This window comes from Littorina saxatilis, linkage group LG15, assembly GCF_037325665.1.
Source record: "Littorina saxatilis isolate snail1 linkage group LG15, US_GU_Lsax_2.0, whole genome shotgun sequence".
NCBI lineage: Eukaryota > Metazoa > Mollusca > Gastropoda > Littorinimorpha > Littorinidae > Littorina > Littorina saxatilis.
Genome location: NC_090259.1, coordinates 39,292,631 through 39,313,891, shown reverse-complemented (window position 1 = coordinate 39,313,891; position 21,261 = coordinate 39,292,631). Strand labels below are relative to the sequence as shown.

Below are 21,261 nucleotides of genomic sequence, written 5' to 3'. Positions count from 1 at the left end.
CACGAGTGGCATGAACGCACACACTAAATTTGTGAACGATTTGTTTAGAGATGGTCGCTTGCATAGCGTCAAAGAGATCCCCCCACACACACACACACACAAAAACAGGATGACAAATACATAATTTGGAGGACATCAACGAAGTGATTCGCACAAATATGACACAAACAGCCTTACAACTAGTTTGCAATGCAAAGCGTGCGTGTTGACAGATTAGGCTATTTCTCTTTAAGGGGGGGGGGGGGGGGGGCGATTAAGATATGGGCGTTTTTCGGAGAAAAGCAGTAACCGCCATCTTGGAACCAAACAAGAAGCAGTGCTACCAGATTGACGTTATCTAATTCAACCAGACCACACTTCAGAGAAGTTTTGTCCGACTGTAGTGACTAGGGTCTCCGCTGAAACTTACCCTGTGTGAGCTTGGAAAGCCAGGGCGTACCGCGCCAGCGCAGCGAGAAGCCTGCAATAGTTTGTGTTAGGACTTAGTGTTAAAATGACGATTAATAATCAATCAATGAGGCTTATATCGCGCATATTCCGTGGGTACAGTTCTAGGCGCTCTGCAGTGATGCCGTGTGAGATGAAATTTTATACGGCCAGTAATTGCAGCCATTTCGGCGCATATTTACCTTTCACGGCCTATTATTCCAAGTCACACGGGTATAGGTAGACAATTATTAACTGTGCCTAAGCAATTTTGCCAGAAAAGACCCTTTTGTCAATCGTGGGATCTTTAACGTGCACACCCAATGTAGTGTACACGGGGGGGGGGGGGGGGGGGGGGGGGGGAGTTTGGACACCGAAGAGAGTATGCACACAAAGTTGACTCTGAAATAAATTTCCGCCGAACCTGGGATCGAACTCACGCTGACAGCGGCCAACTGAATACAAATCCAGCGCGCTACCAACTGAGCTATATCCCCCGATTAAGAAAACATTCGTCAAGGAAAAACCAACAATTACATTTAAAGAGAGAAATGGCTAAAAGAATATGTGGTTGGTGACTCGTGAATGTTGAACGTCAAAGAAAAACAAAGATAGGAAAATAAAATTCTAGTTCGAACAATCGTTGTTTGTGTGCTGCTGTTGGGTTTTATGAGACCAAAACATGTTTCACTTCGCCCAGTTGACACGCTCAATTCGCTATCACGTGACAGCCACTGCGCTAATGCTACGCAAAGTGAATTGGGACTGGCTGGCTGTGCAACCACAGCAGCTAATAACAACGAGTTTCTCGAAAACACCAGAATACCTGGCAGTCGCAGTTAGCCAAAATACGTCGTAGTGGCTTAGGGACCAGCGAATTGTTACCATCCCAATGATGTACAGTATCAAGTTGTGTGCCACCAATACAGCGTTCTTCGTGTTGGATATGTTGCTGTTTCAATGAAGGACGTACCTTCGCCATGTTGTAAAAAGGTTGCTTCAATATGGCGACGTAACTTGACGCTTCTGTTTGAGGTGAGCAATTTGTTTTGTCTCGGACATTAGACAGGAGTTCACCCCTTGTAAACGTGATGAGATTTTATGTAAAGTGAAATGTTTCATTAGTTAAAGGGGTACTTGCTTCTTAGGCTAGACATAAGCAAAATAAGATAACGACGAAACATGAATATGGCGAATCAGATGTTGTCACGAAAACACTACTTTGCCAATTTATTACACAGATTCTATTAATGGAATTGAAACAAAATCAAATTCAAATGATCACATAATTATATGAAGAACACTGATAGAGGGAGAAAACAGAATTCTAAACACTGCACTTATTTGACAAAGATGTACAGTACAGCAGTCATGAACAACGTCACTATTATTACAATGTTCCTATAGAACTTCGTCAACACGGTTGACATACACTCAAAATCAATATGAATGAAGCAAAGATATAACGCAACAAACCGGCACGGTTGGCCTAGTGGTAAGGCGTCCGCCCCGTGATCGGGAGGTCGTGGGTTCGAATCCCGGCCGGGTCATACCTAAGACTTTAAAATTGGCAATCTAGTGGCTGCTCCGCCTGGCGTCTGGCATTATGGGGTTAGTGCTAGGTTTGGTTGGTCCGGCGTCAGAATAATGTGACTGGGTGAGACATGAAGCCTGTGCTGCGACTTCTGTCTTGTGTGTGGCGCACGTTAAATGTCAAAGCAGCACCGCCCTGATATGGCCCTTCGTGGTCGGCTGGGCGTTAAGCAAACAAACAAACAAACAAAATAACGCAACAATAAGCTCACCAAGTCTTGTGTGTGTCTGTGTGTGTAGATGGATTTTGATTTTAGCAAGTTCAAGTTCAAGTTTTATTAGTCCATAACCCATGGGGGCATTTTGAACAATAAATACAATCAATACAATCATGATATATGCTAATATAATAAAAAAATTTAAAAAAAATAAAAATAAAAAAAAATTATGAAAAACTGTTACAAATTCTATTAATAAAGTCCAAAATATTCTTTAGCAATTTCTTTTTCTTAGTAAACAACTCAGCTCTTTCTTCTGTGAAAAAATCACAGACAAATAAATAATGGAATTCATCACCTATGTCATGCGATACACATTTGGTGCAAGTTCTTTCTGACCTCGGGATGTTAAGATAACGTTCTTTCTGTACAGGCAAATTGTTGTTTAATGTTCTAAACTTCATCATTGAAACACATTGCTGATATGGCAGGTGTGTGACGTAGTCTTCACATGCAAAAATATCTTTGAACATTCGATAATTCCAAAACATATTTTTTGTTTCAATTTCTGTAAACCATTTATGGATATACTGGTCATATAAGCTTCTTTTTACTTTCTTTTTAAACCATGTGCTTGAGTATTGAATATTTTCTTGAGAAGTCCAAAGGCCAGAGAGACCAATTTCATTTAAGGTTTTTTCAATGAAACATAAGTACTTGGATTCAATCATCTTGTTGATATACAATTTATAAGTAAAGCACAATACTTGAAAATTTATTTTTATGAATAGGACTAATCAGTTTATACCAATAGCAAAGCATTCTACATTTCATATTAACATCTAGTGGATATCTTCCAAGTTCACCAAATACCGATGACGTCAGAGATGGACTCGCCGGCATGTCACTTGTCTCGTCAAAATATCGGACCCTATTGCTACGCTGAAAACACATTAGCTGTTATTATCGAGCGAATGCTTGTCTATTGGATAAAAGAACAATACGCTTGTGATATACGGACCTTGGTACATGTATTTGCATAATGTTCTTCTTTCAGAATCTACAAGCATGACGAAAACAAAAGCATCACGAAACCCTTCAATCTATGATGGGCTGAAGAAAAATCGAAAAACGGCAAAGCAAACCTCGAAGGAAAGCACCCCGAAGCACAAGAAAAAGAAAAAGCGTAAAATAGCGAAACGTGAAACGATACAAGAAGCACTACGGCTTTTTGTTCAAGGTGAGAATATCATCAATGTTCAGCATGCAACACACTGGGATTCATCTATTACTGATACAATTTGTCAAGTTTGTAGCTATGTATAGGCCTACTGAAAGGCATGAATTCTGCAAATAGTGCATTGAACGATTTTGCTCTCAAACGAAAATCAGATTGAACCTGTAATTTGTAGTTGACATCTTGAGTGTTGGAGCAAATGTTTCACGCTGTCAGCGTGCGCTTTGCAGTATTGCTGATCCAGCCACAGCTCACTGTGCTAATAAAGACAATGGGCTGAACGGGAGACAATAACGTAAAAAAGATAGTGTATGGCCCTATAAAATGCAACTGGCTGTTTGGCTGTATCCAGATATCGCAATCATGCCACGACTTGATGAAGGAGAGAGACAGCAAGCGATTGGGATGCTTAAAGCTGGCCAAAGCATTGAACGTGATGAACACTGAACGTTTTCCGAAATCATTGCGCTTGGACTCAGTCACTTTTTTTGAAAAATTGTCATTTCATGATGTTCTATTCAAAATCAATTAAGCGAAGGTTTATAAACACTAAAATGGCCAATAAATAAAATATTCAAACATTGAAAACATTCACCACTGAGTTGATTTTTTGTGATTTTTTAAAGTTCCGTTTGCGGAATTTATGCCTCTCGGTATACATTTTCAGTCGTTGTCTGTATGCATGCGAAGTCCTAAATGTTTATTTTTGTTTAAAGGCACAGTAAGCCTCCCGTAAACCATCACAGATACTGTCAGGCTTTTACACACAGTACAAACACCCTTCCATTTGAACGTTCACCAAACGGGAACATCCTAGGTGCCCTACGTAAAGAGCGAGCAATTTTTAAAGAATTAGTTTTGCGGATTGTCTCAGAGACAATCGGACCGTGGTGCGTTTTGGCGCTAGACCTAACTTTTAAAATCTAAATGATAAATTGACAGCTTGTTACACAAACATTCTTAAATCATAAAAGAATTCTTTTTTCATCAAGACAAGATCAGTACAATTCGAAGCTTTGAAAGTTTGAAAAAAGAAAAGCCCGGAAGCAGGGTAAGGCAAGGTCGTGGTTCTCGTAGCAGACGAAGGTTTATGCCTATCGCCAGGATCTGAACAGTCAAAAGCCATCGCTAGAGTTCTTGTGAATCACAGCCGTTAGTTTCGTGCATAGTCAGAGTTCAGGGGCGGATCAGTTCATTTTATGGGTTGTTTTTTTCAAAAGTATATTGTTAAGATATGGGTGTGAAGGCGCGAAGCGCCGAGCCGACGGCGCGAAGCGTCTAACTTGCTAGGGGGGTCCGGGGGCATGCCCCCCCCGGAAAATTTTGAAAAAAAGGATGCAAAATGGTGCAATCTGGTGCATTCTGAGGATGATCATTACCAGTTTCAGGCAGCAGATTTTGTCACTGATTAATACCCCAAACAACAACAACAACAACCCCAAAAAACAAAAAAACAAAATTTAATTTTTTTGGCTGGGGGGGGGGGGGGAAACCCCAGAAACCCCCCTCGTCCGCCCCTGGAGTTACATGATAACGTACCATTGCAGATAATTAAGCTTACAGCGAGTCGCATTGAAATCACAAACTGACGACTACATTGTGAAAAAAGGAAACTGGATCACACGGGTTCACGATGGCTCAAGGGTAGGATAAACCACGCAAAAGTGAATTCTTTGAAAATTTCTCGTTAACGGAGGGCACCTAAGATGTTCTCAAGTGGTGGGTGTTTAAATGAAAGGGTGTTTGTACTGTGTGTAAAAGCCTGACAGTATCTGGAATGGTTTACGGGAGGCTTACTGTGCCTTTAATGTTAGTTCATAAACCGATGACAAGTTTTAAAATTATTTCCGGAAGATTGCATTACAACTGAACAAATACCTGTAATAATCCAAACATTATTGTACCTGAAGTAAGTTTCATATATGCATGTATAGCCACGCAATCCAGAAAGTTCCAATGCAATTAAGAGGGTATTGCTGACATAAAACGCTTTTTGTCCCAGTAGTACCCCTCAAAATTTGAATGATGTCTGCCGTTTTCGACCGCTGATTAAATTGACACCTGCGTCAATGAATGGCACAATAAATAAAATATACGCACAACTTCTAAACAAACAAGCATTGGCCTTAAATGGGTAATATAGCCGCCCATGGCCGTGGTGACACGGGGGTGGGACATGGATACCGTCTCTGCACAAACAGTTGACGACCTTAAGTCACGCTTAACAGTTTCAAACCACACTGAGAGAGAGCGAGAGAAAGAGAGAGAGAGGGAAAGAGAGAGAGAGAGGGGGGAGTCCGGAGAGAGAGAGAGAGAGAGAGAGAGAAAGAGAATTGAATTGAATTGAACTTTATTTAACAAGGATTAAGATTTAAGGCTACGCCTTTTCTTACAATCTGTCCTTGGGACGCATAGACACACAATTATATAATTACAAAATTAAAAATTAAAAAGTTAAAAAGTTAACCAACAAAAGGAGGTCGGAAAACTTCAGCACGTGATAATAAAGATGACGATGATGATGGTGATGACGATGATGATGATGATGATGATGACGATGATGATGATGATGATAATGATGAAGATGAGGCATGAAGAGCATACATATGTGGTTATTCATAAAATCAAATGCATACTATGCAGGTAATTATAAATACAAGCTGGTAGCAATCGAACATGTAGCAATAGTACAACAAAAATATGTTCAGAACATACAATGCACAGCATATCTTTGACGTAGTGGCAAATCAAAAGGCGTTAAACTACTCAGACATTAAGTGGTTTTTAACAAATTTTTAAAAACTTTTTAATGACTTTAAGTGCTTAAAGGATGATGGAAGCGAATTCCAAACTGAAGTACCCGAAAAAACAAGACTGGTCTTATAAAGATCAATTCGTGAAATCGGTGGGATCAAGTTGACCGACCCATAATTATCTGTCGGTAGCTTTATTAAATAATGATGTAATGTAAATCGGCACTTTACCGTAATACAATTTATGCATGAAAATGGCTTTGTCTAACTTGAGATGCTTTTCCAGTGGAAGAAAGTTAAGCATTTTTAATTTCATATCTGTTGATGCATTATCCTTTACGATGAGTTTGGCCGAGCGACGATAGAGAGAGTCTAACTTTTTCAAGTGGACATCACTGCTGCCATCCCAGAGCGTCGAAACATAATTAATGTGAGGCATTACATGAGCATGGTGGAACATTTCCAGAGTCCTTCTGTCCGTAAATTGCTTTAACTTGGATAGGAGGAAAACGTTCTTGGCTACTTTCTTGCAAATATGCTGTAATTGTGCCTGCCACTTGAATTCACAATCAATAATTACCCCTAAAACGCGATGCTGTTGAACTTGTTCAATTGATTGCGTACCAATAGTAAGATTTAGTTTGAGTGGAGAAATCTGGTGTTTTTGTCTGGTTGCAATTACCATACTTTTAGTTTTTATTGGATGGACAAGCATAGCATTAGCACTACACCAGTTATTTACATCGTTTAAAGCTGTTTGAAGGGAGGACTCTATTACTGGAACAGACTTTCCACTTGCATGAAGAGAAGAATCGTCAGCAAAAAAATCACTTCTTACATTACTATCAGAAATGTGCAGTGGCAGATCATTGATATACAGACAGAACAAGATCGGCCCAAGCACTGAACCCTGAGGCACCCCGCATTTCACAGTCTCCTCAGTAGATATTTTACAGTTTAGGGCAGTATATTGAGATCTGTCATGTAAATAGGAAGCAAAGAAATTACACACTGAACTGTTTCTGACATACAACTGTAATTTCTTCAATAGAATTGAATGATCAACAAGATCAAATGCTTTTTTAAAGTCGAGAAACACAGCACCACTGATTTCAGATCGGTTTGTTGCAGACAGCCAGGTGTCGCATAGCGTGGTAAGGGCGCTGTGACAAGAGTGATTTGTTCGAAAACCAGACTGAAATTGATGGAAAAGGTTTCTGCTTTCTATGTACGCGAGCAAATGTTTGTGAATATGTTTTTCCAATGGTTTGGATAAAATGGGTAATAAGGAAATGGGTCTAAAGTTATTTGGGTCGGATACATTTCCGCCTTTATGGAGTGGAATTACTTTTGCTCTTTTTAACAAACTAGGTACAGTATTTTGCTTTATGCAGAGATTATACACATAGGTGAGTGGCTCCACAATATATGGTAGAGCTAGTTTGGTCAAGTAAGGAGGAATCTTATCAGGACCCATGGACTTTTTATTCTCCAGGCCTTCTAGCACCTTCCCTACCTCATGCAAGATACAAGATACACGAAATTTTATTGTCCTCATCAATACAAGGAAATTTGGCATGTGTGTGGCAAGACATAATACACTGATACATAGACATTTACAAAGCAACAACTGAAGTTCAATATCAGCACACCCTTACGCACACATACCCACTACTTCAGACACACAGGCTACATGTGCCCCTCGGACGTACGCAACCCACAATTCACCCAGCCATACAACTCCACATGCACTTACTCATTCATGCAGCACTCTAGCGCCTGGCCATGCACAACGCACACACTGGAACCCTCGTACGGCTACATATGACACCCGCACAAACATTACAGCCTCAAACATCGTACTAGATCTACAACTAACAAGCATACATCCACTATCAAACACCGAATACATCATCACACATTACATCATAACATATTGCATTATAACACACGCACAAACATTACAACATCAAACATCGTACTATAATCTACAACTAACAAACAATCATACACTATCAAACACCAAATATATCATCGTACATTAAATTACATCATACCCCCCCCCCCACCCCACCATACATTCACAATCGACACAGAATACATCATCATACATATACATTACATCATAACCCCCATACATACGCAATCAACACATAGTACATCATCATACATTACATCATAACCCCCCCCCCCCATCATACAAAGTAAACAGACGTCAACATTTCACTCTTACCCCCCCCCCCCCCCCCCCGCCAATCACACGTCCTCTACTCTACCATCGCTCACACCTACTACAAATCACCCATAGTCCTCCAAGTCACAGTTCACAGCACTCATTGTCCTTCCGCAGTCACAGTTGACATCACCCATAGTCCTCACATCACAGTTCACATCACCCATAGTCCTCACAGTCAAATTTTACAGCACTCAAGTCTATCTAGCATACTGTCACATTCACAGGGACTGGTTGTAGAGTCGTACAGCCATCGGGAGGAACGAGTCCCTCATCCGGTTCGTCCTGGCCCGCCAGCACCTCAAACGGCGTGATGACTGAGAGGCTGAAGCTCAGAGCCAATGATGGAGCTTGCTCTCTTCACAATCTTCTCCAACCTTTCCATGTCGCCTTTCTTTGCACTGCTGTGGTAGCAGAGCTGGTTGAAGGAGACGACACTCTGAATAGTCGCCTGGTAGAAGAGGTGGAGGATCTGTGGGTCGACGTGGAACTGCCGCAGCTTCCTCAGGAAGAAGAGCCTCTGGTTTGCCCGCTTGCACACGGCGTCCACGTTTGGCGACCAGTCAAGCTGGTTGTCGATGATGGAGCCCAGATACTTGTAGGTATCCACCATCTCGACTGGTTCGCCCTTGATGATGATGGGGTCGACGGCGGACTTGGTTCGTCGGAAGTCCATGATGAGTTCCTTCGTCTTGCTCACGTTGAGCTCCAGGAAGTTGTCGTCGCACCACTGCACCAGCTCCTCCACTGCGTGTCTGTACGCCGATTCGTCGTTCTTCAGGATGAGACCTGACAGGGATGTGTCGTCTGCAAAGAGAGAGAGAGAGAGAGAGAGAGAGAGAGAGAGAGAGAGAGAGAGAGAGAGAGAGAGAGAGAGAGAGAGAGAGAGAGAGAGAGAGAGAGAGAGAGAGAGATTCGGATTCGGATGGTATATTCACATAGGCCATTGCCCCTAGTGAAGGGGTGTGAACAAAAGCAAAAACATTGAATCATTTTTTACATTCAGTAGACTCAAAACAGTGCATATTTTTCTCAAAAGTGGATAACAGCTGCATCAATGCAAACATCAGCATACGAAATTACGATAACAGTGTTTCTCGTATCTTAAAAGCTTTATACAAATACAAACATAAATCACGTACAGTTTTTTCATGTATTGAAGCTAAAAGAAGGCTGAGTCGAAAAGCACTTGGTTGCCTGTAATATTTCAGTGGGATGAATTTTTCTCTCAATTTATGGAAGTATGGACAGACAAGAACAAAATGGACTTCATTTTCCAGTTTATCTTTACAAAAGGGACACATGTAATTATTAACATCATAAACTTTTTTGTAACGATGAGTGTGAACGGCAATTTCAGAGATCCCTAACCTAAACCTTATCATCATGAATCTTAAATGTCTGTCAATATTGAACAAAAGGTAAGGTTTGATCTCAGGAACAGTACAAAATGTTCTATACACAGAAAATCTTTCACTATTTTGAATATGAAACTCCCAGTCTTGCCATCTGCATGCAATTAATCTATCTTTCAAAACATACAAAAACTTGCTTTCGTCAACAACACCTTGGTTCAACCACACAAAACCATATCCTAGCTGGTACAATTTACAACGCACATTTGACGCCCAATTCAATTTACCATTCTCATCCATCCTGTACAGCATTTTATATGATTTATGAGGCAATCTATGCTCAGACATTCTCAGCAACTTCAACCAATATTTAATACATTTCAATATTGAATTTACGTACAAAGGGTATCTGTTAGTTTCTCCATATACCAAATCGTTTGGTGTACGCATTTCTAGACCCAGAAACTTGTTCAATGCAAAAAAATGCACCTTTTCACATTCTATGGCTGCTTTGTCTAAGCCCCATAACTCTGCACCATATTGTGCAATAGGTTGCACTTGTGAATCAAATAACTTTAGATAAACATCCAAACTAGTATTATTAATCATGTATAATTTATGTGAAATCGACAACAAAGCTTGCTTAGCTCTACTTGCAAGGTCTAAGCAGGCAGCCGTAAAACTAAGCCTGGTCGAAAAAAGTATTCCCAAATACTTATATGCATTCACTACAGGTAGAACATTCCCTTCATAAATCCATCTTTCTCTGGCAGCCAAATAGCCCCCCTTCTAAAAAAACACAATATTACTTTTACTCATATTTACTTTCAACTGGAGAGAACGAGCTGCCTTGTCCAGATTATTTAATTGATTTTGTAAACCAACCACAGTTTCTGACAGCAATATCAAATCGTCAGCAAACAAAAGTAGAAACAACTCAAAATAATCTATCGTAAAAATGGCACCATGTTTTCCATTTTCAATAATCTGAATTGCTAATTCATTAATATACAATGAAAATAAAACAGGACTACACACATCTCCCTGCTTCACCCCAAATGTGCATTTTATACATTCAGTCAACTTAAATCCACATCTCACTCTCACCTTTACTGACTCATACATACTCTTTATACATTTGAGAAGTTTTCCCGTCACTCCATTTTTTAACAAAATAGGCCAAAGTAGGTTTCTATTTATAGAATCAAAAGCCTTTTCAAAGTCTATGAAAGCGACATACAGTTTGCGGTTAAGGGCAAATTGTTTCTGTACGAAAGCTAACAAAGTAAACATGTGATCAGTGGTGGTATAACATCTCTTAAATCCAGCCTGGTATTCACCAGTAATATTATGCAACTCCACCCATTCCTGTAATCTGTCATTAATTATAGAACCAAAAACTTTACTACTGACATTGCAAATAGAAATACCGCGATAATTATTTGGATCATTGGCATCACCTTTTTTAAAAAGAGGTATCATCAGGGGCGGATCAGTTCATTTTATGGGGGGGGGTTTCCAAAAGTATATTGTGAAGATATGGCTGTGAAGGCGCGAAGCGCCGAGCCGACGGCGCAAAGCGCCTAGCTTGCTAGGGGGGTCCGGGGGCATGCTCCCCCGGAAAATTTTGAAAAAAGGATGCAAAATGGTGCAATCTGGTGCATTCTGAGGATGATCATTACCAGTTTCAGGCAGCAGATTTTGTCACTGATTAATATCCCAAAAATTGAAACTCAACCCAAAAAAAAACCACAAAAATATTTTTATTTTTTGGCTGGGGGGGGGGGGGGGGGTTCCGGAAACCCCAGAACCCCCCCCCCCCCCCTCGTCCGCCCCTGATCATAATAGACTCAGTCCAGCTTTCAGGGAACACACCTTTCGAAAACAAAGAATTAAAAAACTGTACAAAAAAATCAATTATTACACAATCAGAATGTTTCAAGAGCTCACCAATAATACCATCTGGCCCGGCTGACTTTCCAGATTTTAGCTTTCTCATTGCAACAAGCACACCTTCTCTTGAAATAGGACGATTCATAATATCATTTTCATCATCAACAACATCATTATCCACATCAGCCTCACGATCAATACTTTCACCCTGATTTACACTTTTATCCAATAATGCATTAAAATGTTGAAACCATGCATCCGGAGTAATATTATTCTTCATATGCTTCCTTTTTGCAGAAAGTTTATGCATAGTATCCCAAAACTCCTTTTGATCATTAACAGCAATAAGTTTATTTAAAATTGATTCATTATGTTCTCTTCTCTTTCTGTCCAACATATTTTTATATTCCCTCCTGGCTGTACAATAAGTACTACGAGAGGCGCCATCATTGGAAATGCTCGAAAGCAATCTGAAAACATTTCTCCTAGCTATTCTGCATTCTTGATCAAACCAGTCTTGTGATTTCTTGTCATGATTTAATGGGATTATCCTTTTCATACATTCTGCACTTTCCTTCGATGCAAATATTAAACAATTCTAGATCTCTGTTAATGTCAGACTTAATCATATCTTTTGCTAACTCCAAACGGTTAAACATATCACGTGAACCTAACAAATTTGAAAACACATCGGAATTATCTCCACTCCACACATACTTCTCCATAAAGCAATGATTACTAGCTTTTTGACCAATCAGGACGGATTCTAGGTGACCCTCTAAATGTTATAATGTTCAGGCAGGGACCCTTTTTGTTTATCAAGCTAAAAATTAACAAGACAAAGTAAACATTTAAATCAACAATACCAGCGTGATTTATTCTAAAGAATGATACTTCAAATGCTGTCAGATATCACTCTCTTTATCTAAATAATACCGACAAGCGAGTTTTGTCGGTGGGTGCTTCACGGAACAGCAAGGCACCGCCCATCCCCTGAGTGTACAATGCCGACCCGCTCACTTGAAATCTAACTGATCTAAGTTCGGAAAAATCAAGTGAAATTGCGTCACTCGCTTTACGTCAAATGTATCTTTACGTCATTTCCCATCCGTCTGGAGTCGGTTCTAAATCTGTCGCTCTCTGTTCAAGAAGAACAAGTCGCGTAAGGCGAAAATACAATATTTAGTCAAGTAGCTGTCGAACTCACAGAATGAAACTGAACGCAATGCCATTTTTCAGCAAGACCGTATACTCGTAGCATCGTCAGTCCACCGCTCATGGCAAAGGCAGTTCTTTCTTTCTTTATTTGGTGTTTAACGTCGTTTTCAACCACGAAGGTTATATCGCGACGAGGCAAAGGCAGTGAAATTGATAAGAAGAGCGGGGTAGTAGTTGCGCTAAGAAGGATAGCACGCTTTTCTGTACCTCTCTTTGTTTTAACTTTCTGAGCGTGTTTTTAATCCAAACATATCATATCTATATGTTTTTGGAATCAGGAACCGACAAGGAATAAGATGAAAGTGTTTTTAAATTGATTTCGACAATTTAATTTTGATAATAATTTTGATATATTTAATTTTCAGAGCTTGTTTTTAATCCAAATATAACATATTTATATGTTTTTGGAATCAGCAAATGACGGAGAATAAGATACACGTAAATTTGGATCGTTTTATAAATTTTTATTTTTTTTTACAATTTTCAGATTTTTAATGACCAAAGTCATTAATTAATTTTTAAGCCACCAAGCTGAAATGCAATACCGAAGTCCGGGCTTCGTCGAAGATTACTTGACCAAAATTTCAACCAATTTGGTTGAAAAATGAGGGCGTGACAGTGGCGCCTCAACTTTCACGAAAAGCCGGATATGACGTCATCAAAGACATTTATCCAAAAAATGAAAAAAAACGTTCGGGGATTTCATACCCAGGAACTCTCATGTCAAATTTCATAAAGATCGGTCCAGTAGTTTAGTCTGAATCGCTCTACACACACACACACACAGACACACACGCACATACACCACGACCCTCGTCTCGCTTCCCCCCTCTACGTTAAAACATTTAGTCAAAACTTGACTAAATGTAAAAAACTCCACGCATTCACACCGCCGCGGGACGATGTTTTAACCCCAGACGTGCGCAATGACTTACACGTTCATTTTAAGTTGATAACGTCTTTGACAACTGAAACGAATTAAAAAATATGTTATCTGACTAGTGTACACGACCATGCTTTGTAAAAGCTTCCATGCTTCGTGTAGGGAGGTTTTAGGTCTCACTTAGCACACTTCTTCGACATCAAGTGTTAGGTTGAAACGCGCGTCCTCATGCGAAATCTTTAATCAGCCGCTTTACACTGCAGGTAATTGTTTTTCCTGGCCGGGTGCCAAACGCGTGTAAAGCTACTATCTTCCGTTTGCCTACCGGTAGGAACGTAATATTCTTAACACACCTTTGGCCCCACAATTCCAAGCTACTCACCATATTTGAGCTCAATTGAGTACCAGAGTACCAGCAATACGGTCTAAACTCTTCAAGATACAAACAAACAACCAGAGCGAATCCTAAATAGCATTTATGCTTTGCATAAAAGCGACTATAACAAAACCAAGCTCCTGGCGCCTAAGAGAATAACAAGCAATGAAATGAACAAGCGACTTTCATCCTCAATGAATTTCATGAGGATGAAAGTCGCTTGTTCATTTCAATTACACATTCACATGCTTCCATTTGCAACTTCTCGGTCGTCATCGTGGATTGACGCCCTCCCAAACCCTTATTGAAGCCCGACGTCGCTTCGCTCCGTCGGGCTTCAATTAGGCTTTGGGAGAGCGTCAATCCACGATGACGACCGAGAAGTTGCAAATGGAAGCATGTTAATGTTATTGTCATTTAATCTTACGACGATGTCTGTCCTGCTTTCATGCGGTTGTAAACAGACAGAATTGGTTCTGTTCTGTTCACACACTACTTTCAGTCCACCTACCCGCAAGGGTCAAGTTCCAAGAAATATGTCTCTGCAATCCTATCTTATCACTCTATGGTCTCGGTATTTCGTTCGCCTTCTAATTTCCTACTTGTAAAATGACCCTCAAAGCTAACCAAGACTGGTTGAAGTTGTATCAATGCACCTCGCCAGCAACCGGCACGGTTGGCCTAGTGGTAAGGCGTCCGCCCCGTGATCGGGAGGTCGTGGGTTCGAACCCCGGCCGGGTCATACTAAAGACTTTAAAATTGGCAATCTAGTGGCTGATCCGCCTGGCGTCTGGCATTATGGTGTTAGTGCTAGGACTGGTTGGTCCGGTGTCAGAATAATGTGACTGGGTGAGACATGAAGCCTGTGCTGCGACTTCTGTCTTGTGTGTGGCACACGTTATATATGTCAAAGCAACACCGCCCTGATATGGCCCTTCGTGGTCGGCTGGGCGTTAAACAAACAAACAAACATCGCCAGCAGGTTATAATGGCTTTTTTAGCGAGTGTTCATCGACAATTTTTAATGAGTTCGGGGCATTCTGGCCAATCACAGGATCTGTTTCATTAAAACGCCAACTTGATTGATTTACAATGCTTGTTATTCTCTCAGGTGTTGGGAGATTGGTTCCATATAGTAGACATAGACATATAAAACGTTATTATCTCAAGACGAGAAACTTGATCGGGTGTGGTGTATCACAGCATTACAGCAAACAACATAACACGTAAGAACATAAAACAGTAATATTACAGTAGTACCTCTCGCTTACTCCATTTCGCATGTCGTGTGCATTTAGAGCGGTTACTTCCCTTTGGTTCTTTGAATCTCTAAATAGCGCTCTGCCTTATTTGGTTATAAGTTTGATGAACAATTTCAGCAGGAGTTTGATATGAAGATAACATTTTTAACGTTAGCTTGTTCTGGACAATGACGGATGAATGAACGGTGTTTAGCAATACATTGTGTGATGTATTTCAATGACGTGTTATATCTTTACAGATGCCAAGAAAGAGGAAGTGAAGAAGGAACATCTTGTTAGTGCCTCCCCATTCTTTCGCTACCCTCTGTATTCCTATAAGGAAGACCACGAAGATTCAGCCGATACATGTGTTCGAGAGCAACGCCGGGAGAACCAGCTCCTGAAAAATGACGCCTGTTTTGAAGATGAGATTATAGAAGCCATCAACAAGTTTGCAGGTGGCAAGAAAGTCTGCTTCTGGATATCGAAAACGTTGCCTTGTGATCTCAATCTTCCGATAAACGCAAAAATGCCGGCCTTTGTGAAGTGCACTCAAGCTTTCGTGATTTGCGAGGGGCGTCCGCCATTCCTGATGTCGGTGTCCGAAAATGCAGATAACATGGCAACCGTCACGCTTTTCACCAAAAAGGTTTCCAGTTCATTGCATGGTTGTCTCTTAAACTTCTGTCATCTAGATTTCACAATTCTCACGTGCATTCTGACATGTGATCAGCTGACTGATGGGTCTTATTTGGAAAGAGAAGTTTTGAAACAAGAGACAATTGTGAAAGGATACTTCAAGAAACCCTCCATGGACATTAACAAATGTCAGCAACTTGAAGAAGCGGCAACGGCACTGGCAGGGGCAACGTTTGCACCTTGTCTTCTGGAAAAAACAGAAAAGGACAAAGTAAGGAACACTTCTGCTCTTTCTTTTATTCTTTCTAGTAAATTGCTTGCTTTTTTGGGGTGCTTTATCTCTCCAGTTTTTGGCTCACGTAAGTGTAGCCTATGCGATGCTAACTTTTGTCTGTCTGTGCGTGCGTGTGTGTGTGCGTGTGTGTGTGCGTGTGTGATAGAAACTTTAACATTTGACTGAACACCGAAATACTAGTTTTACCGGGTTATTATTTAAGCAACAGCTTCAAAGTGTTGAAGCAATGATCAACATTTCGTCGGCACGTATGTAGATAAAGTGTATCCAAAGAAAACGGGTGGTGGTGGGGTTTTTTTTTTGGGGGGGGGGGTAAAAACAGGTGACTGGTTTGTGTTGTGTGTGGTATGTAGACCAGGTCAAGGTTAGGTCAGATCGCGTGAAGCATTGTGGTATAGATTCACTTCTCAGTTCTAACCGAGCTGTATTCGCCGACGATTCGGGAAAGACGATTTCACATTGTTCGGTTTCGTAGCGGCCCCAGAAAAAATAGATAAAGAAGCCGGATACCAAAGGAGATTTCCTACAGGTTGATCTGCACAGCGTGTTTTCAGTGTCTGCGCGAGGAAGCGCTGTCGAAAGGGCGGCAGTGTCGATCTCAGTCAGCAGTCGTGTCCCCGTAAGTAGGCTACAGACAGACAGATCTTGATCTAGCGTCTCCCACTCTTGCACTGTGTCTATGCTTACTGTTTGTGTGTATGTGTGACGGAGTGATTGAGTTTGTGTTACTGTTTGTCGATTTCTTACGGGAGCCTTGAAGGCTTCGCCTCTTGTTTATGTTTTGTATACACCAAATCAAGTCTGATCATAAGTCTGCTATAAGTCGTTTTGGTGTGTTGAACAATAATGCAGTTACCTGTACCAATTATGACCAACGAGGTCAACGTTAACTAGACTCGTGCCAAGTAGTTAGGAACACGAAAAAGCAATATATTCACGCATTAGCCAAACGTCTGGATACTGCATGGTGCTGGTCTCCTTTCCGACGGTTGAGAAATAATTTGACTGATGTTATAAGAAAAAGGAAAGAAGAGCACATTAGGGAACTAGAAAATAGAATATTGTCACCTCATTATTTTGGCAATAAAGACTGGTGGAATGTAGTTAACTCTTTTTTGAAAAAGAAAGGAATGAGTACAAATGAGATTCCGCCGATTGAAAGCAATGGAACTGTTTATTACTCTGCAGAGGAAAAAGCCGAGGTTTTTAATGAAGCATTTCTACGACAGTCGCATATACAAGGTCATGATGATGACGTTCCACCAGTTGAAGAAGAGCCTATTTCAATTAGTCCTCTCGTGATAACTACCGAAATGGTGTACGCTGTTCTAAACAACCTCGATGTTAGGAAAGCAGTAGGTCCTGATTTGGTTCACAATAAACTTCTTAAACTTGCTGCTTGTACTATTTCAAATCCGCTTGCAACCCTATTCCAGAGATCGTTGGCTGAGGGAAAGTTTCCGAAAATTTGGAAAGTAGCTCATGTGAATCCCATTTATAAGAAAGGTGAAAAAGAACACTGTAGTAACTATCGTCCGATATCATTACTCAGTTGCATTGGAAAAGTATTGGAAAAATGTGTTCAAGCCCATGTTTTTCGATATCTCACAGAGAATGATTTATTAACGGTTTCTCAGCCAGGTTTTATTCCTGGTGATTCAACTAGTTTTCAGTTGTTGAGTATGTATGACGATTTTTGTCAATCCTTAGATAAGCAGTTGACGTCTCAGGCTGTTTTCTGTGATATATCAAAAGCCTTCGACAGAGTGTGGCATAAGGGTTTGTTGCATAAATTATATGCTATAGGCATAAGAGGTGTTTTATTAAAATGGTTTGAAGATTATTTGACAGGCAGGTTACAAGCCGTTGTTATCCAAGGCAGGAAATCGACATACGGACGTGTTTGTTCAGGTGTTCCCCAAGGTTCTGTTCTGGGGCCCTTGTTGTTCCTTGTGTACATTAACGATATTGTCATTGATATCGAATCTGTCATTAAACTTTTTGCTGATGATACCAGTTTGTATTTATCTCTAAATGATGCAAACACGCGGACACAGATCTTAAATGCAGACTTAGCCAAAATTGCACACTGGGCGGAAAAATGGAAAGTTAATTTCAATAATTTAAAAACAGATTTGATGACCTTTTCTAGAAATAGAATGCCTGAAAACCTTCCTCTTGTATTTGATGGAACAATTCTGAGAGAAAACCACGTTCACAAACATCTTGGTGTACTGATTCAGAGCGACTGCAAATGGGAATCACATGTTCAGTCAATTATATCTAAAGTACGTGTTCTTCTCTCATGTTTTCGGTCCTATAAGTATCGCCTTAGCCGAAAGGCACTTGAACTTATGTATAAATCTTTTATTATTCCCCATTTTGATTTTTCTGACGTCATTTGGGATAATTGTTCTGACAGATTAGCTACTTTATTAGAAAACTTGCATCTTGATGCCATAAGAACCATTATAGGTGCAGTTCGTGGCACGAGTCACCAAAAATTGTACGATGAATCAGGATTTACAACACTGAAGCAGAGGCAAAAAAGACACAAATTGATTCTGTATTTCAAATTAGTTAATGCACGCGTGCCACCATACTTACTAGAACGTCTGCCTCCTCTCGTTGCTTCTGTGAACCCTTACCATGGACGAAGACCACTTGACAGACAGACTCCCCACTCTCGAACTGAACTGTATAAAAAGTCATTTTTTCTGTCTTCGACTTCCCTGTGGAATGAGCTTCCATATACTGTAAAACAACTTGACTCTATTGGGTTATTTAAAAAACGTATTAGTTCTGATGATTCTGTTGTTCCCTCGTATAGATACACATCTGATCAAAAATCAGAAATTATCTATTGCAGACTGAGATTGAGGATCAGCAATCTAAATAGTGATCTATTCGACAAATATTTAATTCCCGACCCGTCATGCACCTGTGGTTATCCTGTTGAAATGCGGAGCACTATATTTTTCATTGTCCCTCATCTCTTCAAATACGTGAAGTCACCTTGTCAACACTGCCCAACTATGATTTGCTAACCGCTGATGATTTTCTGTATGGCAATAGAGACAAGTCAGACAGCGAAAATGCATTGATATCTGACCAGTTATTATACGTTAATTGGATCTGTGATCATGTTTGGATCATAGATTCAATTAACATATATATATATCTCGACATTCACTGGTCTTAGGGTTTTTGTTTTCAAAGAAGAAAGAAACTTGCTTGAACACGGACCACTTCTCCGAGCAAAATCAACAAACCTAATCACTCGCATTCCATTCGACGTCACAGACATACGCTTGAAAAAGTAGGACCAATTGTATCGTGTTTGAAATTATAATGAATTCAATTTTTCTTGGGTTTCAACAAAAAAGCAATGGTCTGGAAGAAAGAGAATACAATTCTGAAACGGCAATGAACGGTAATAAACAACAATAAATGAAATGAAAATACGCAAGTTCTCCTAACATCACAGCGACCTTTCCGACTTAGGCCTACGTGGGTCGACCGATTTCATTTTGAGAGGCGGGTAATGTGCGTAAGGTTTGTCAATCAAGGGTTTATTTATTGATAATGTTGATGGTGAGGGATTTGATCTGGCAGTTGGTGAAAGGAATGTTGCTTGGAAGGAGGTTTGCAAGATCGATCTGCTCCGGGGTCATTGAACTCATTTTCGTCGGAGAAGATGTTGATCAGTTCTTCTTTTGTGAAATCCCCCCCTTTAGGATAATGGGCTCGCCCGCTCTGCGCATCAGCCGATACATTGCCCTGAAGTGTGTTGGAGCCGCTCGGTTTGCACGAGATTCTTGTTCTTCTTCGACAGTTCATCCTCCGCTACTGTAGCAGAACGTTTCATCTTTTTTTCACTTTCGAGTATGCGGACGACTGAACTTGACCGCTAAAAATAGTCATTTCGGAATCATTACGCCAAGTCTGAACATGAGGTCCGAACATTGTTTTTAGGCAGGATCTAGGTGAAAGCGAGGCTGTTCTTATCTCTGTACATACAGTCGAGAGAGAGAGAAATACATGTCGACACATTCAGGTTTATCTTATTAAGCAAACGTTTTGAATAATGAATGCATTTATCTCATCCATGTTCGAAACGACCATGTTCTGGTAGTATTCTATTTTCAACCATGTGGAAGTCATTGTAGGACTATGCGTGTGTGTGTGTGCGAGTGAGTGTGCGAGCGCGTGTGAGTACTGTTGTTAGTTTAGCATTGTTTTTTTTGTTCCTTTTATTGTTACATGTTTGTCTACCATAATTTACAATTATTATTTTGACATTATTTCAAACCTGTTATATTAAAATCGTCCGCCAAATTTCATTTGCTTTTAAGAGTACGCTTATAAGCCTAGCTTGTTGTGCTCCATGTTCCTAATTTTATGTATGCGGCAATAGTTTCAACGAAATTTATTGAATAAAAACTTGTTTAAACCAGTTAGGAACACCCTGGCATTCCATATGAAATGTAATATTCAGAAAATCATACAATTTAACTGAACCGCTAAAATAACTTAATTTCGGCTTAAAGTAGAAAAGTATGGTCCAATGTCACTTTCCCGAATTTGAGCGTGAAATGTCAAATGTTATTCCCACAACCATGCATCTACAGCATGTTTTATATAGCAAATTCTACAGCAACAGAGTGTTACATGTTTAAAGGTCGATAATATATAAGACGCCATTCAGGAAACATGTTTTGGGCGAAATATGTAGAGGTTACACGCCGAGTCTCAGTGATTATTTAAAATAATGGTCGACGTTGGCGGATCATGAAAAATGCGAGCTTTAGCGAGCTTTTTCATGACCGCGAACTGAGACCATTATTTTGTATAATCACTGAGACGAGGTGTGTAACCTCTTTATTCCTCCTTTCTTCAGTTATTCAAAGAAAAGAGGAGGTTTTTTGCGAAAGTTTGATCGAATCCTATTCACTCAACCA

At 40.2% G+C, this 21,261-nt stretch overlaps 1 protein-coding gene across 2 annotated transcripts in view; it reads left to right on the top strand.

The window, feature by feature from the left end:
* Positions 1–1,234: 1,234 nt before the first annotated feature.
* LOC138949294 (uncharacterized) overlaps positions 1,235–21,261 on the top strand; it is a 33,251-nt gene continuing 13,224 nt past the window's right edge. Inside the window, exons 1-3 of one of the 2 annotated variants that reach the window (XM_070321081.1) lie at positions 1,235–1,461; positions 3,235–3,417; positions 15,627–16,276. In XM_070321081.1, the coding sequence (XP_070177182.1) occupies positions 3,246–3,417; positions 15,627–16,276 (822 nt within the window). In that variant the 5' untranslated portion in view covers positions 1,235–1,461; positions 3,235–3,245. Of the gene's footprint in view, positions 1,462–2,480; positions 3,418–15,626; positions 16,277–21,261 lie in introns of those variants that run through there. The other variant, XM_070321080.1, reaches the window with a different exon arrangement.